Consider the following 17,784-nt stretch of genomic DNA (forward strand, 5'->3'; position numbering starts at 1 on the left):
CATTTGGTAGTTTACTATTTCTCATTACAGCCTATTGTTTCACTAGAGTCTGTGCATGCCTATTTACATGAGAGACCACAGAGGTTCACATTAATAACCATCATTGGTTTAAAACCCCTTCAAGCAGATTCATTTGGAAGAAAACAAAGACTGAAGCTGTTATTGGCTACTCAACGGCAAATACTTTACAAAATCACCAAACATGAATTCGTCTGAAGACCTTCTTACAGCCAGAGTGCCAAAGGAGATTCGTTTCTCTTGAAACCTTTGATTTTGCGGAGCTTCCGCTGCTGAGCGGTGGCAAGATAGGGCTGTCAAATGCATACATATACACATAGACACACAGTGCATGGTCAACAGTGAGTTAATGCTGGTATTTTTCATCACACAGTGTGGCTAAACACACATCAGCTCACACAAAGTGGCTGCTGAAAGCACTCACTAAACACAACAGGTCTCTTCCTCATCTCAATCACACATCCCAGGTGATACCTGTGTATCGCCCGGTAACACTTCAACCTGAAAGGCACATTTTTTTGCCAGAATTCATTCCGTCTCTTCTATATATTTGATATTTTATTACTGCAGCCTTTAGGTTTATGACTGAAAAGCTTTTTTCCGATTAGTCTATAGCAGACAGGTTAGGCACTGAACATCCTCTGCGTGTGAAGAACACCTCTTTTCCCTCAAATCCTATGTATACAATATGCTACTGGAGAAATAGCACTTAAACAACTAACTTAAACTGTTGCCTGTTGCTTAGACTTTCAATCTGGAGACTTAAATCACTGTTAACTTGACCTCCGCATATAGCTGTTGAAATTTCTTGGTAGCTTACCAAAACTAAAACAATAAGCGGAATGCCAAGGCTCAGATTATACTGCCCTTTCCTATACTAAGGAAAATAGCAACTGAAGGAAAACATTTTCCCAGGCAAGTCATTCAAGCTTAGCTCCCAAACACGAAACCAGTGTTTACTACTGCGGACCAGGTCAGGGTGCCAAGCATATTAAAACCATATTAGCTCATTATTGTAACTATAACTTCACACTACAAGTTGTTCAGTTTTCTGGTGTTCTTTCTCTCCTTGAGAGTGTTTATCACAGGTTTATAGAGGTCAGGCTCACACATTTGGCTGCCGGACAGGCTGAAAGCAATGGCAAAGCAGTGATACGTAACAAGACAAGAACAGTTGTTAAGACACATGAACTGCTCCTTCTCCCTCTCACTGCTGTCCCTCCAGTTGCTGCTGTGGATGTCTTTAGCACAGCTAAATTCACAGCAAAAATTGAGAGCTGTGTTAAGCTCAAAACGAGTTATCCTCAACAATTCTGCTGACATTCAAAGTGCCTTCTTTCCCAAGCACTCCTCTAGCATAACTCGAGCCTCTTTATGCCCCTCTGTCTCCACTCACTGTTCGCAGACAGACTTTCTGGGGCACAACTGTTGTTGTGTTGTAAGAATAAGGCTAGCAGAGGACCCGTCCTGTTTTCCTTCTCAGCAGCACAGCAGGCTTATTTCTCGGCTCTGAGGAAAGGAATACGAGACAGAGAAAAGCTACCTTTCTCTGAAACAGTCCCGGGCATAGCCTGTAAGTGAAGAAACCAATCCCAGCTGCTGAGCAGCTGTGCTACCAAAGGTGAAGTGAAAAACACAATCCTCTCTCATGTGAGGCAATACAAGCGTAAAGGGTTGGGAAGAAGCAGATGGTAAAGGGACAGCAGATGTGATTTTGAGGCAACTCTCATGACCTAACATGCCAAGAGCACCTTCTCTAGAATTTTTTCTAGAGAAGTGATGATGAGAGAAGTGATGAGTGGGGATACCCAAATAGCAAGCCCTGGGAGAATACATCCAGAGCTTGACAACCCCACCGGACTGAGAGAGAAGGTGAGAGGGACAGCAGCCAAAAGCAAAAAGAGAGGCTGGGAGGAGGAAAGGGGAGATAGAACAAGAGAGACAGGGAACAGGTTGAAACAACTATGCTACGACGACAGAGATGGCAACGTGCACGATAAAACAAGGGAGGCAGGAGAGTAAGACACTCGCGAAAAGAGCCGGCTCAACACAGCTCGCACCGACCAAGCGAAGTGAGCCCAGAGAACCTTCGGAGAAAGTTTGAGCGGCGGACGGCCGGCGGCTTAACAACAGCTCGGACTCCAGCCCGCGCGGGGACACCGACCGCCACCGGCCCCGGCCGGCCGCCAACTCCGGCGCCGCTCAACTCCCCGCCATCCGCACCTGCCCCCCGCACCGGGCGCCCCGCGGGCTGGACACCGCCGTGCTCCGCAGCCGCGCAGGGTAGCGCCGGGCCGGCCGCGGCCCCGGAGCCCTCCTGCCCGATCGATGCGCCCTGCACGTTGCATAACCCCGCCGTGCCCCTGCCCCGTGTGGGGCACGGCGAGGGGGAAGCAGGAGGAGCTACTCACATCGTCCCACTTGACGAATTTGATGCCCTTCTTGAGGGTGTCGGAGACGCAGACGGGCTTGAGCTGGAGAGCATGCACCCCTGGCTGTGCCCCGGCCATTTGCACCGCATTGACGCGCTCTCCCCTGGAGCGGAGAAGCCGCGGGAGGCGGCCGCCTCAGGAGGGACGCCGGGGCGCCGGAAACAGCACCGGGAAGCGAGGCCGGCAGCCGCGCTCGGCGCGCCTGGAACGGGCAGCGAGGCGCTGCCCGGGCGAGAGGCTTCAGTGGCGCCCGCGGAAAGACCTGGCGCGGCAGCGGCCGGGGCGAGCCATGCAGCGGCACATCCTCTATATACGGCCGGCTCGCCACGCACGCACACGCCCGCCCGCTCCCTCTCTCTCTCTCTCACACACACACACTCACGCACGCAGGGGCACGGAGCGCCCGGCGCTGCCCGCTCCGCTGCGCTCCCGCCCCTCCTCCCTCCCCGCCCGCCAGGCTCGGCCCCCGAGGTTCCCCCGCGCCGAGGTCAGCACGCCGCGCCGGCGGCACTGCGGCGCCACCTGCCGGCAGCGGCAAGCGCGGCACCCGCCGCGGGGTCTCGGGCTCCACTCGGGGTGAGGGGTGCCGGGTACACCCGGGGGTCTCGCTTCCCCCCCGGGCCACCAGCGCCCAGCAGTTTGTCTTCCTCGAAGTACGGTCACGGGCCACCCTATCAGTAACCCCGAAGCGAGGAGGACAACAAGGAGACGCTTGGAAATGCACCGAGGGAGAGGCAAGCGTGGGTCTGCACTAACGGCTAAGAAGGGAGCAACGGTGCCTATGGCGCTTGTCCCGTGCCGCGGTACCTCTCACCAGCGGCAGGCCTCGGAAGGGGTGAGCGCATGGGATGCCGAGTGCAATTTCAGGAAATAGTTACAGCAAAAGCAGAGCAGAAGGGTAATGACATGCCTCCAGAGTGATAGACAGGATGCCAAAAGAGGAAAGGCTTTTTACATTGAGTGGCACATACAAATCCCTTCAAGGCTTCATGCTTTAAATACATAGAAATTGCTTTACCAAAGCTTTTTGCTCTCATAAGGTAGACTTCCTCAGAATAAAGACACATGACCTTAATTCTACAAGCATAAAGATGGCAAAATGTCCTCTCATCCAGCAAAATCCTAAATCCAAGGGCTTTAAGGAAGAGTTTTTGAAGAACAAAGTTACAGTGTGCTCCACAAATTACCTTCTCTCTGCTAGAGCCCCTGTGTGGTCATAGCAGAGATAAAGCATCAGATGACACAGCAAATGAGATTTCTGATTTCTCTTAGAGGTTTCTAAGGGGCAGACGGGCACACTTCTATAGGCAAAGCAAATGGGATAGAAAGTAGGTCTTTGAAGACAAATTGATTTTGTTTCAGAGGAATGATGTTTCAAAAAGTAATAGAGACAAACCGAGTGGGGAGAAGTTTGGGGTTTTTAATTAAAAAGCTATAAAACTGGCATATTGGACTCCCGGTTTGCTCTTACTGTTAACTACAGACTTGTTAAAGCTCTTCTCTGGGCCCATCCCAACTTCTTCCCCTTCAGCAAGAAACTTAATTGCCTTTAGTGGGGGCTGAATCTGCTCCTTTCTGACAGTCCATGCAGGCAGCGTGTACGTTCCAAGGCCAGTTAATTCGTTTAATCTATTTTTTACGCTTATCAACCTTCCATGCAAATGTGGGTGTCACATCAGCCAAGAGAAAGTCTGCTTCTCACTGCTGTGCTTTCATTTCCATGACTTACACAAGAACGAAGTTTGGGTTTGACTGCATTGACCTAAGTACAGGATTGCTCTACAATGGGGTAAGGGAGATTTTCAGCATCATTTTCACAACTGCCTTTGCATCCCAGCATATAGGACTCAAAAGAATTTAACAATAATAGTAAAATGCCCCAGAAAATAAGAGCAAAGAGCACTTGACACTACAGTAATTATCCTCAATCCCTTAAGCACAAGTATTCACCACAGGCTACTGAAGTGGCTGTTTAGAAGATGTAAAATGACCATGGATGGTGGCACCTCTGGGGCAGTTTTCCCAACAAGGCCCTAACACATTTTCACCTGGCCAAGCCTTCCTTACAATCTTTGTTAGGGAAATCAACTGCAATTCCTGATGGTACCTCATAAACTCCTGGCACTTCCATGTTAGTCTGAACATGGAAGAGGTGATCCTATAGATCAGCATAGGCTCCAATACTGGTCTATACAATATATTGTTGGTAGCAATTTTGTGGCTTTTCAGACTTAAGTATCTTAATCTGATGGTATTTGGCTGCAGACAAACATGCCTTTTCTGTGGCAGATCTCTAATGGATTTTGCATCAAAAGGAAGGAGCAGCACAACAGGAAATGGCATTATGACTGTGCCTTTTAAACAACAGCTCTGGAAAGTGCTTCTGATTCAGCCTGTGCTGAAATCCTGGGCTCAGCGAAGTCAGTGGGAATTTCAGTTTCAATGTGGAAAGCTAGCTCATGTGTTACTGCTATGGCTTAATTAGCATCTGCTCCAGCTATGAATACATTTCTTGGTACATAGTACAAATTGCAAACACTTACATTCAGTGCATGGCTAAATTCAAGCTTTCTCTTCCACATAGCATGAGGTCAGTGACATGGGAACCAGCTGCACTCAGCAGGATCGCTACACGCAGAAGGAGTATGAGTGCCTTATCATTAGGTGATTGGACCGTGTCTGGCAAAAGAAGAACCAGACACCTTCCTCCAAATGTGCAGTAAGCCACACTGAATACCTGAAGTATTATGCATCTCTTCTGTTTCTTCTTGACTTAGCCCCTTTTAGTTCCAAGAAATTCAAGGGAAGATGTGCTGTTAGAACTAAACTCATCAGTGAGCTAATTCAGGTAGTTACGCAGAGCTGTACATTTTAGATGTGAAACACACTGCTCTTATATTGCTGCAGGAATTGATTTCTGGATGCTTTCATTTTTGCAGGTTCAAAAATCTCAGCCTGGGCAGTAAAATAATTGCCTTATGTAAATAATACAAGTTACTTGAATGCAATATACCTGTAAAGCATTATTCTTTATATAACATGCCTAAGTGCCAATATTTCATTCCCAGGGGAATAAACTGAATACACAATCTGCTTTAGATACACACATGGAAATGTATGTAGACAAATAGGAGAAGGGAGCAATAAGTGATTTAAATAACACATAGTGTTGACCAAAGTCAGGTCAAATGAAGACACAGCAAGAGCTATACTGAAAGTGTATCATGAGGTGATGTGAGAAATGCATTAAAATACAATTTACTCCTTGAAATCTGATTGCAGAGAAATATAGATGAACTATATCTCAATGTCATTTGCTATCCTGAGTTTATTGGTATAAGTCTGCATTTTGAAAAGAAGCAGTGGCATCAGCCTTGAAAATGCTTCAGTGCAATGGTGCACCATACTAAGAGTTAAATGTAAGTGGCAGCATTGGCAGGATTTGGGATTAAAGATAAACTCAGCTCCATGAGAAGCGTATCATCCTAACTGCATTTTAAATTGGGCCAAATTATACTTTAATTATCAGTGGGAGCAGGATCATTAAGCTCTATGAAACTGCTCTCCAGAAAAGAAACATAGAACATACGACCCTATCTTTCTGCTGAAAGCTCAGTCCTTCTGAGAACAGCAGAACTCAAACCTTCCCAATCAGACAAGGCACAGTGAAGCTGCCTTGTGTGGCTGTTCAGAAATGAAACCTGCAAAATGCAGTAGGCTCAAAAGAGACCATAATTTGTTATAAATCACTCATTTACTAAAATAAGTCACCTGTTAAATTAATAATTCCATAAACTCACAGCCAGCAGCCACTGGGTTGTGTTTGTATTTAATTTGATGCATGTACTAGATGTCACACGTACATAACAACAGCAGTCAGATATACCCTTTATGAGCGAGGCTGATAACTTATGTGGCACAGCCACTCAATCAGGTGACTCCTCAAGAGTGAATATAAAATTCTGGCACACAAAACACCACCATAGCAACAAAGACAGCCTGGCAACAGCAGCTGCTGCACGGGAAGGGATGGGAAGGGGAGGGGGGATCTTGTGCGAAAGTCCATTTCCTGGCAAAATCGTTTTTCTCCCTTCATATCAGCATCACAAATGTCTGTAAAATCCTGGGAGAATAAAGATGAATGCCCAGTGTTTGAAATTACAGCACAAGTAGTGTCTTTGCGTATATGAAATGACCCAGTCACTGCTACACTCACGTTTTACCCTGGATAGACTGTCCTGACACACAGCTGGCACCTATGGGCGATCTCTGTGCCACAGGAAACAGTCCATGTTTCTCCATACAGCACCCTATATGAGGAAGAATGAACCCCTGATGGCTTGGACAGAAGATGCTGCCAAACAGAATTCCTCACCCACTGGCACCTGAGACCTTCACGATGACTCCTTTCATGTCATAGTGAGATTAATTCATTATTGTGGCAGCAGCTCTCTGTGTGTGCTTTTCACGGGTGCATTTCATATGCAGAATCTGAAGCTGAAACTGTTCTGGGTGGAAATACTTATATTTTACTCAGCAACTTTCCTCCCCCTCACCCTGTCACAGCCCTGAGGACACTAACAGGTTACATAGCTTGCCTGATCAGTTCCTCCCTGGGGGTGCCCCCACCCATGGCCCAGGATCCCATTTAATCTCAGCCTGGGGCTATCAGTGCCTGCCCCAGTGATGCTGCAGGATGCCAGACTCCAGCCTGGCCATGGGCCCACTGCCCCATGCCCAGCCCATAGCCTGACACCCCAGCCTGGCCTCAGCCAGGATGATATAACATCCCCATTGCCCCACCATCCTGGGGCTGTGTCTGACCCCATTTCCCCTCGATGGGCTTGATCCAGACCTCTACTCACAGGCTGACATCCTGTCCCAGCACCATGGAGGTGGCCTGATATCCTGGGCTGGGGCTGCCCACTCAGCCTGCCCTGCTTTTCTACTGAGGGTGGAGGGATGGGCCCTGGCTGGCAAGGTCCTTCCCTGCTGCCTCTCCATCCCATGGGACTCCTCGATAGCCACCAGGGAGCCACTGGCCCTCACGGTGCCCAACACTCCCTGTTTAACTAACCTCTATGTTACTAAAACTATTACCAGAGAAGACTAAATTAATGCAATACTTGCACAGTTAGAATCACAGGACAAAAAGAGCATTCCCTAGAAAGCGTTAATTCATCCTTTTTCATGCAATATAACCTGCTTTTGCTTCCCTGTTCAGTTTATAGCTTAATACATTTTTGCAGATTTTTACAACCAGCCTATAAAACTTACAACACATTGAACAATGCTGAAGTTAACTGTGAAAGCCTTCACAGCCTACTAGATTCGTTCAGTCACAGCTGGTATAGACTGCCAAAGGTCCACTGACTTCAAAGCTGTGCCTTTGTTTATACCAGTGTAATCATAGAATGATTTGGGTTGGAAAGGACCTTAAGATCATCCAGTTCCAACCCCCTGCCATGGGCCGGGACACCTCACACCAGACCATGTCACCCAAGGCTCTGTCCAGCCTGGCCTTGGACACTGCCAGGGATGGGGCATTTGGAAGCTACAACCTCCTTTCATGGTATCTTCTGGAATGAGGCACAGCATAGGCTTTCTCTGGATTCCCTTCCATAATTGCCAGGAAGCTGTTACGTGCATCACTATGACACAGCAGTATCTGCTTCTAGGAAAGAGGAAAATAGCCCTCAGCGGTATTTCCCATTAGCACAGTGGAGTCATGTCCCATGGAAGGTAATGAATTTAGGCCTAGGTTACAGGTTTGATGAGGGTTCTTTTACAAAAGAGTATATTAAAGCTGAAGACAGGATGGTTTGGATGGCAGGTTCTGAGTCTGAAGAAGTGAACTCTGTTCTCAGATCTGCCCCAATCTTCTTTCCTTAGACTCAAATAAATTACTTAATCTTTCAGGTCTCTCTAGATGACTCTGTTGCCCAGTTAGTTCCTAAAGCTCAGCATACAAGCCCTGGATTTCTAGAGAGAAGAGCTTGGTTTTAGTAGCTTAAAAATGAAGGGTCTGTACACCAACATATATATTTAATTTCCATTCAATATTTATGGAAAGGTGTTTATAATTCTCTCAGATGATAAGAAATTAAGGAGAAATTTTGTGTTGAGTTTGGTGCATTGGCAATTTGACAGATTCCCAGTTTTATGCTGTCAGATTTTTTAGATGTCCCCAGTGCTGTTTTGTCTTTTGATATTCCTCACAGGGAAAGCCGAAAAGATTTTGATGGTATACGTTATCTTGAAGTAAAGCAGCTTATGTTAAATTCTACGTCTGACTATAATCCACTAACATTCTTCTCTATTTTCAGAGGTATTCTTATAATACACTATCCTGAATCATCGCAGACTCATTCCTCTTCTGGCTATTTTACAGAACTTGCAATTGTAAAGGGTGAAATTCCACAACTGACAAAACATTAGTCACAAAGCTACAGAACACCATTTACGTAGTTGAAAACAGTTGCTCTAAACTGCACTAAGACTTGAAGCAATTGTGTTGTGAAGTAAATCTTGAGCCACAATCTCTCTTAGTATGAACTGTAACTCTTGATGGGAAAAAATCCAAACAACTCCCAGTTACGTTTCATAGAATCATAGAATGGTTTGAGTCAGAAAGGACCTCGAGATATCCAGTTCCAACCCCCTGCCACAGGCAGGGACACCTCACACTAGACCATGTCTCCCAAGGCTCTGTCCAGCCTGGCCTTGAACACTGTCAGGGATGGAGCATTTACCACTTCTCTGGGCAGCCTGTTCCAGTGCCTCAGCACCCTCACTGTAAAGAACTTCTTCCTTATATCTAACCTGAACTTCCCCTGTTCTAGTTTGAACCCATCACCCCTTGTCCTATCACTCCAGTCCCTGATGAAGAGTCCCTCTCCAGCATCCTTGTAGCCCCCTTCAGACACTGGAAGCTGCTCTGAGGTCTCCACGCAGCTTCTCTTCTCCAGCCTGAACATCCCCAACTTTCTCAACCTGTCTCCATACGGGAGGTGCTCCAGCCCCTGATCGTCCTCGTGGCCTTCTCTGGACTTGCTCCAACAACTCCATGTCCTTCTTATGTTGAGGACATCAGAACTGCACACAGTACATTTAATTCAGTTTTTAACATTGCTAATCTAAAAAAATCTCTAGTCACTAACAACATGTTTAAGAGAAAAAAGGACTTGTTAGTCTTGTACAATCTACTAACTGCCTAAGCAGAACTTCCAAGGTCAGCCTAAGAACAATAATGTTCTCCATGACAATGAAGCTCAAGCTAAAACCTATTATGGCCTATCCAAACTCTTATGCTGCCTAATCATTCCTAATTTTAGTATGGATCTTTCAAGATTTAGTGCATTTCCTTGAAAAAAATAGACCATCATTTGCCAGGAACTTGCAATAACTGCTGCAGTAGTCTAGGATTTAGGTAAAAACTATGAAGCTGGAAACACAGGTTCAGTGAATGGTTTGGTTGATGGTACTGTCACTCTGTGGCAGGGAAAAGCACTAACAGGTAAAGCACTCAGCTGTCTGGGAGGCAATCTGCTCTAACAGGATGCCTGCTGAGCAATCAGAAACAACATTTACCAACCTCCCAACCAGCAGACATTGTTAGGAAGCATAAAGACGTTGTCAGAGAAAGGCAGGAGGTTAAACGGAGGAGGAAAAATGCCTTTCTTAAAGAAGACCACAGGCTACAAGTCAGTATTAATGAGCAGAACATAGCCAGCATGAGGAGAGGAAGAAACAGCCAATGCCTGTTTATTCCATAGCAGCACAAGGTCACCAAACAGTGCTGGTCACCTTACTCCCATTTTCTCTTCACATTTTGTATCAGATATCAAGCTCCACGATACCCAAAGTCCTCTTGTTCCAGGAAAAGAGAGGCAAAACAGAACTAATAGGTCAAACTGAAAAGGCCTGACCACATTTTGGTTAAAATCATTCCATCAGCTTTGATTGGAGTTCAAACAGGCCCTTTGAAAGCACGCAACATAAATTATCTTGCAATTATATTTTCTATGAAATTATGCAACAGTTTTGATGAAGCAGCTGATGATTAATTTAGGATTCAACATTCATTCTCCCAGTAGCCTTGTAGATACATAAAGGGTCATGACATACCATTTCGAATAAGGAAGAGCAATTATTATAAAGAAATCTCATGTTCCAGAGCAGGCAGCAGAGACAGAACTGTGAGCAAAACAAAGCTAAAAGTGAACATCACAGCCTGTAAGAATACCTATTGACTTCTCTGAAGGCAGGGAGATTTGCAGTAGTCACAAGCAATATCTGGCACATGCAGTGATTTGGATTAAAATTCTCACCATCAGTGTTGTCAGTATTTCACAGCTATCTACAAGCAGACTGCTTATAAAATTCATCTGAATGTAAATGCCAATTAAAGTACATGTTTTATTTACTCAACAGAATCACTAACAACCCACGTTGAACAATGGACATTATTTGTTTTTCCTGGGTCAAGAACACATTAACTTCTCTAGAATCCTGTAATACACCAAGAATTCAACCATGAGTATAGCCTCATTTTGCACATACACGTTGTTGGCTGTTTGGACAAGGGCTGTTTGTTACTAAGTCAGCAACAGAGACAAAGAGAGGAAGTGTGCTCTCTTTGAGTGAGTATTATCACTCCCCTAAGAGACCAGGATCTTACAAGAAGTCTTAGACAAGCTGCAAACTGAGTTCAGATTTCCGAGAAACCTAATCAAATACTGTTTTCTCTGCTCTCCTACATGCCTCAGCACTGATAAAAACCCACAGATGTTTTAGATATGATGCAATAGCAAGAATTAACAGAGCAGTATAGGGTGGGGGAAAGGATCTTGTGCTTAACGTTATATAAATGTCAATTGATGGTTAGCATTTGATATTATTTGGTACCAAGTTTGTCAGTAAAATTCTAACCATTGATACAACCTCAAAACTAACATAATAGGAGTTAATCTTGAGGAAGTATTTGAATTAAAACATAGCTGCCTTGCAGACTGCCTCAGTAAAAGTGCATAAAAGAAAGCAGAGGAGGAACACAGGAATGTGACTTCAGCTTGGCATCTCAAACAAAGTCACCAAAAACTCAATAATGTGAGCTCCTCACTGCAAAGCCAGAGCAGTGTCAGTCCTGCTTCAAGAGAGCTTCAAATTCAAGTGCCTGTTCACACATAGCACTGATCTTTCTTGACATTTCATTGATTTCCATTGAGCTGTAAGTACTGATTTCTTCTTGGGATCAGTTCATAAGAGGCGATTTTCACACACAGAAATGGGACGTGGGAACTCAAGAGACCCTTAGCATGGAGGCTGCACGTATTTAATATCCAGAATTTTACATGAAAATTAATGATGGGCATTATTTTTGATAGGAGATGCAAAATGCTAACATATGACTCTATAGATGATCTGTAAGGTCCCTTCCAACCCTAACCATTCTATAGTTTGCAGAAAGGTAAGCTTTGCAGTGAGGGAAGCAAGCATTTCAGAGTCAGAGCTCCTTGCTGCCTTCCTTTCTCTACCACTCTTCATCAGTGAAAACCTCTCTCTGTGTCAAATTACTGATGTAAAATATGGACATGGGTATTACCTGATGAGCATCTTGCAAGCTGTTCATGTATGTCAGATATTAGCCTGACAATCAGAAGACATGTCTGGCTGAAGCACATGGCAAATCTGTGAGGGACAGAAGATGCATCTTCTGCAGGATTCTGGATGCTGCTGCCAAAATCTGAGTTTGGCCCCAAAATAGGAGTGAGGTTTGGTGACAGGAGAAATGAATTGGCCTTGTCTTTTGATACTTCAAGCTGAGAGACAGAAGACATCACCCAGAGGTAGTGTTTTAATCATATCAACGTACAACTGTTACATTTGCAAAGGTTGTGCTGTATTCCCAAATAAAGGTTTTCTTGTTTCAGAAGTCAATTTAAAGCTTGAGTGAGAGGGTGCCTGTTAAGATAACTGGGGAATGTATTTGGTGACACTTGACATTTTGGCAAAAGGGAAAGATTCCTCTGTGGGTAGCACATACTACATATAATAACTATTTGAATTTGGCCTGTGCTGCTTCCAACAGTTCAGCTTCAAGAGGCTTTTCTGCATAACTTTTTTAAATCTCAAAGCTTAGGAAGCAGATAGGAGTCAGATTTTCATTTTAATATATAAAGTTGTGTACTCTAATGAAGAGTCGTAACCTCTGTAGAAGGCCTCCTTCTTTCTAAGAGATGGAGACAGCCACAGCCCACCTCTAATGGCAGCATTTCTATGGCCTGAGAAAAGGCTATTAGGAATGTGCTGCCTTACAGTGCTATAAAAATGAGTTAAAAGCCATTTTGCTGCTGGGTATTTTATATCTACAGCTACTCAGAAAGAAACCTGTGGCCTCATAAATTTGAGGGAGGGAAACACGTACAACACATCTTTATAGGTAGAAAATGAAAAAGGAAAGGTTATTATATGTATAATATATAAAATCACTGACAGATTTCAGTATATGAAAATACTATTAAATATTTAAAGGGATATTATGTGTGTCCCTTAATACTAAATGGTTGAAGATCAGCTGTGCGTGAAAAACAGTGACATTATCAAAGTGAACTGTATCTACTGAAGATATTGTCTAACAGAGTTGCTGCAGTTGTGTCTTTGGGGATATTTTCATTCTAACTTCCGGATCCTGGGTGTTTAGTTGCCTGCAATAAACACCCCTTGGCATGACATTTCTCTGCCTTCCTGAAACGACACTTTCAGAAATGGGCATGCTATATGCAAAGGGACTGTTTTGCTCTCTGGCGGATTTGTTACGCTGCATTAGTTGATCTGTGAAGACTCTCTAGGGCTAACTAGGTTTGACATGGTGGCAAACAGGGGTGCTTTGTCTGTGCCATGGCATACAAATGAGTTTCCCCAGATACACTAAGAAATTACTACATTGAATTCATGATCATTTCCCATGGCATTACTATTCATTCTTGATTAGCTCTGCTTCCTTTACCTGTATCACACATGAGTCATATTTCAGGTAAGCAGCTTTGGGGGTAGATAAGTATTAGTGAGGTGTCTGCAAAACATACTCACATTCCCTCTCCATCTGTAATTTAAAAGCCAACCATTCTGGCACAGTTATAGCCCACATGGAACAAGAGGCTACCAAGCAAAGTGCTGCCAGAACCTCTAAAGGAAATTGCGTAGCATCTCTACACCTCCTTCTGCCCATCCTCACATCAGTAAGCAAGAGAAAACATTATGTTCTTCTGTGGCAACCAGTGCAACCCACCGCAGTACATAGAAACTGTTTAGATACTCACAGGTTAAGGGGAGGTTGCATTTTGAAGCCCTTACCCTCTACAAGCTAAGCTTAAGCTGCCCCAAGGGTCCTCTAAACCATCCTGGCTGACTGTGCTGAAACAGCTCTGGAGCAGCCCTGAAATACATCCAGCTGACACTGCTGCACCAAAACCTGCAGAGCTGGGTCTTAAAGATGTGCCTGATTTTGGCAACAGAGTCAAACATGCTCTGAAGCACAGGAGTAGTCACCCAGTAAGACAATTCCTGGGCTTCCTAGTAAACTGGTATATACCCTACTGATTAAGGAATATAGTGATCTTCAAATCCTCATGCAATTAAACACACTAGTATTTGTCTAAATTCAGGAATCTGCTTGTAATAAATGTAATTGCTGTGGTCTGTGACCCATTAGTGAACTATTTCATATAAAACACCATAATAGCTTTATGATTTAGACTCACTGTTAAACACTCTTTCCAACAGCAGTAATTTGGCAGTGATTTGCTTGTTGTAAGTGTTCAGCGGAGAACAATTTCCTTGCAGTCAGTAATTGCCACGTCTCAAATAATTCTAGCTTTTTAGTATTGATTTTAAGGGAATTTTATGAGGAGTTACATATGAATATTCAAGAAGGATTGTATTAATACAACTGGTGGAATACAATACATCAGATTAAAAGAGAATGATCCCCACTCATTACGGTATACTTCTAAAATATAGCAATAATAATTCCTTTCATAGGTCAGAAATAAGGCTCCTAGGACTGACACTTTTATTTACATCAAACTTACTCTCAAGTTATCAAAGTCTTTGTAGTATAATTCTGGCATATATTACTTTTAGGTTGCACTTTAACATGTTTGCTTTACTCCAGGTTTAGCTTTGATGCTTTTTCACAAATCAGTCTTCCAGCTAAAAGCTTCCTTACTGACAACAAAAAGCACAAGCTAATACATATTTGCTGCAGATAACTTGCCAGTCGACAGGCACCTACAGTGGGTAAGTTTTACACAGGAGAACTGTGAAGTAGGAAAGAAAAGATGGAGAACCAGAGCTTGCTTCCATTAACAGCACTCGTTTTCCAACTGTTTATTCAGGATGTACCCCAAGTTTTGTGGCTTCATATGACTGAAACTCCTGACAAATGTATTATTTTGAGAAGCCTGGGAATAGTACAGAAATGATGCAACTTCAAAAGGACCAACTCCAGAGCAGCAGCTTCCACAGTCTGCAAGATTATGAGACGATGGCTGAGCAAAAGCCCAAAGGGATACTGAAAGAACTGACTATAAAGCTGTACAGTAAAAGCGTGTATAGTAAAAGCCTGCTGACATACATAAAAATCACATACAGCCTTCAAAATTTCATACAGAGAGGAAAGCAAGAGGTGAGAGTATGAGCATTTACCACAAGTCTTCTCCCAGTAATATTTTCCTCTTCCTCCGTTAAAAATAATTGGCCACTTAGAAGTAAACCAATGTTCTCGAGTGGTATGAACTGCCACAAAGCAGCAATAAAGGAGAATCTCCATCCTTTACTGGATGCAGTGGGAAACGTAGTGAAAAAAGATGAGAAAAAGGCTGAGGTACTTTATGTCTTCTTTGCCCTCTGAGCTGGAAGACAGGGAGCAGAATGGAGCCGCCATAATCCAAGGGGAATTGGTCAGCAATCTGCTACACCACTCAGACACAAACAAGTCCCTGGGGCTAGAGGAAATCACCCAAGGGCGCTGAGGGAGCTGGCAGAAGTGCTCACCCAGCCATTTTCCATCATGTCTCAGCAGTCCTGGCTTACTAGGAAGGTCCCAGTTGACTGCAGGTTTGCAAATGTGATGCCCATCTACAAGAAGGGCCAGGAGGAGGATCCAGGGGACTACATGCCTGCCAGCCTGACCTCAGCGCTGGGGAAGGTTGTAGAACAGCTCATCTTGTGTGACATCATGCAGCATGTACAGGACAACCAGGCAACCAGGCCCAGCCAATATGGGTTTATAAAGTCAGGTTCTGCTTGACCTGCCTGATCTCCTTCTATGACAAGGTGAGCCGCTTAGTGGATGAGGGAAAAGCTGTGGATGTTTCTACCTAGATTTTAGTGAAGTCATTGACACTGTTTCCCTCAGCATTCTGCTGGAGAAACTGGCTGCTCATGGGTTGGACAGGTCTACTGTTTCCAGAGTAACATCTGGCTGGATGGCCAAGCCCAAAGAGTGGTGGTGAGTGGAGTTAAATCCAGTTTGGCAGCAAGTCACAAGTGGGAAGCTGGTGAAGTTCTGGAGCACAAGTCTGATGAGGAATGGCTGAGGGAACTGAGGGTGTTCAGTCTGGAGAAAATGAGACTCGGGAAACCTTATCATTCTCTACAACTACCCAAAAGGAGGTTGTAACAAGGTGAGGGTTGGTCTTCTCCCAGGTTACAAGCAATAGGACAAGAGGAAATGGCTTCAAGTTGTGCTAGGGGAGGTTTAGACTGGATATTAGAAAAGTTTCTTCACCAAAAGGGTTGTCAAGCATTGGAACAGGCTGCCCAGGGAAGCAGTTGAGTCACCATCACCCAAGGTATTCAAAAGACATGCATATGTGGCACTTAGGGAGACGGTTTAGTGGTGGCCTTGGCAGTGCTGGGTTAACAGTGAGACTTGATGATGTTAAAGGTCTTTTCCAACCTGACCAATTTTATGATTCTGTGATTCTAATTCATAACCCTCAGAGATCCAGAAAAAAATCCAGCTCATTTTAATCGATCAAATCTAATATTCTTACAACCAGACTGTCACAGTCCCAGTGATTACACAAAATCAACTTCTGAGACAAAACACGACAATTAAAAAAAGGCAGAACCTGAGACCTAACATTTATGGCAATAATTTGGAAAAATGATTAAGCAATCGTGATCAACATACAAATCATCAATAGAAACACCATCTGTTACCGGGACAAGGACAGGAGAAGGACCCCAACGCTATTATAACAAGTCCTAGCCCATCTCTTACTCCTTTATTACATTTGGATGACCACCCCACACTAAAGGGTATATCATTATCTGAGGGGTAATTTATGATTTGTACAGTATCCCAAAGCTATAAACTTCTATATGAACAGAAAGGAAGATACCAATATTGATAAACAATCTGATTTGGAAGAACATTTGGTAACTGATAGAGGTGTCAGAAATGAAAAATTAAACCAACACAGGCTCTGCCTCCCAAGGATCCAAACTTGCACAGAATATCGAGACATTAGTCAGTAGCTAATCCTATAAAGTACTGTTTCTGTTTAATGCCATTTATCAAACCAGTATGACCAACTGGCAAAGGAACATAAGCATGATCACAGATATTCCTGTTCTGCTGTCAGCTAGTAAAGATACGGATTTTATTCCCTACTTTCCATATTTATGTTGACATGAATAAGCAACACATTCTAACATACCAGTGATTAAACCTTTCTCCTTCGTAAGCAAGGAATTTTAAGGTATAATTATAAATAAAGATTTAAAATTTGCTTACAGAGTTCAAATGTATAAATACACCATTAAAATGTCGTTGCTTTAGATGAGATACTTCTGAACTTATCACAAAGAATAGATACTTCTGAACTTACCACTACATTCAGTTTCCTAATCCATTCCAATGTTATTTAAGGAGACAGAAAATATTCCTCTAAAACTTGTTCAAGGGCAGTGTTAAAGCAGCACAAAACCTGCTGTAATGACTGCAAGGCAGTTAAAAACCATGATCTGCTTGTAGCTAAGTGGGATTAGGGAAACACTAGATCAGATCTGCCCATGCTCTGTGCTTGAATTGGATCAAGACTTTCACAAGACCTCTAATACCCAGTTAGGGATTCCCACAAGGTCCATATCTTCATGGAGACTCAATGCCATGGCCAGGTATTTAATAAGTTAGGCTACATGGAGAAATTTGGTTCTGATTTGGATGCTGAGCTATTCTTTGTCAATGGAACTCAAACTATTCAACATCTCTGATTTAACATCCTACCTGCATCAAGGATGGGAGCAAGTAGCTACAATTCAA

At 43.9% G+C, this 17,784-nt stretch overlaps 1 protein-coding gene across 2 annotated transcripts in view; it reads right to left on the reverse strand.

The window, feature by feature from the left end:
* The window catches only part of PLCB1 (phospholipase C beta 1), a 397,627-nt gene extending 394,730 nt beyond the window's left edge, over positions 1 to 2,897 (reverse strand). For both annotated transcript variants that reach the window (XM_030490899.1, XM_030490901.1), the window contains exon 1: positions 2,430 to 2,897. In XM_030490899.1, the coding sequence (XP_030346759.1) occupies positions 2,430 to 2,528 (99 nt within the window). In that variant the 5' untranslated portion in view covers positions 2,529 to 2,897. The remainder of the gene's footprint in view (positions 1 to 2,429) is intronic.
* Between the last annotated feature and the right edge of the window lie 14,887 nt (positions 2,898 to 17,784).

The sequence above is a fragment of the Strigops habroptila genome, chromosome 6 (assembly GCF_004027225.2).
Source record: "Strigops habroptila isolate Jane chromosome 6, bStrHab1.2.pri, whole genome shotgun sequence".
NCBI lineage: Eukaryota > Metazoa > Chordata > Aves > Psittaciformes > Psittacidae > Strigops > Strigops habroptila.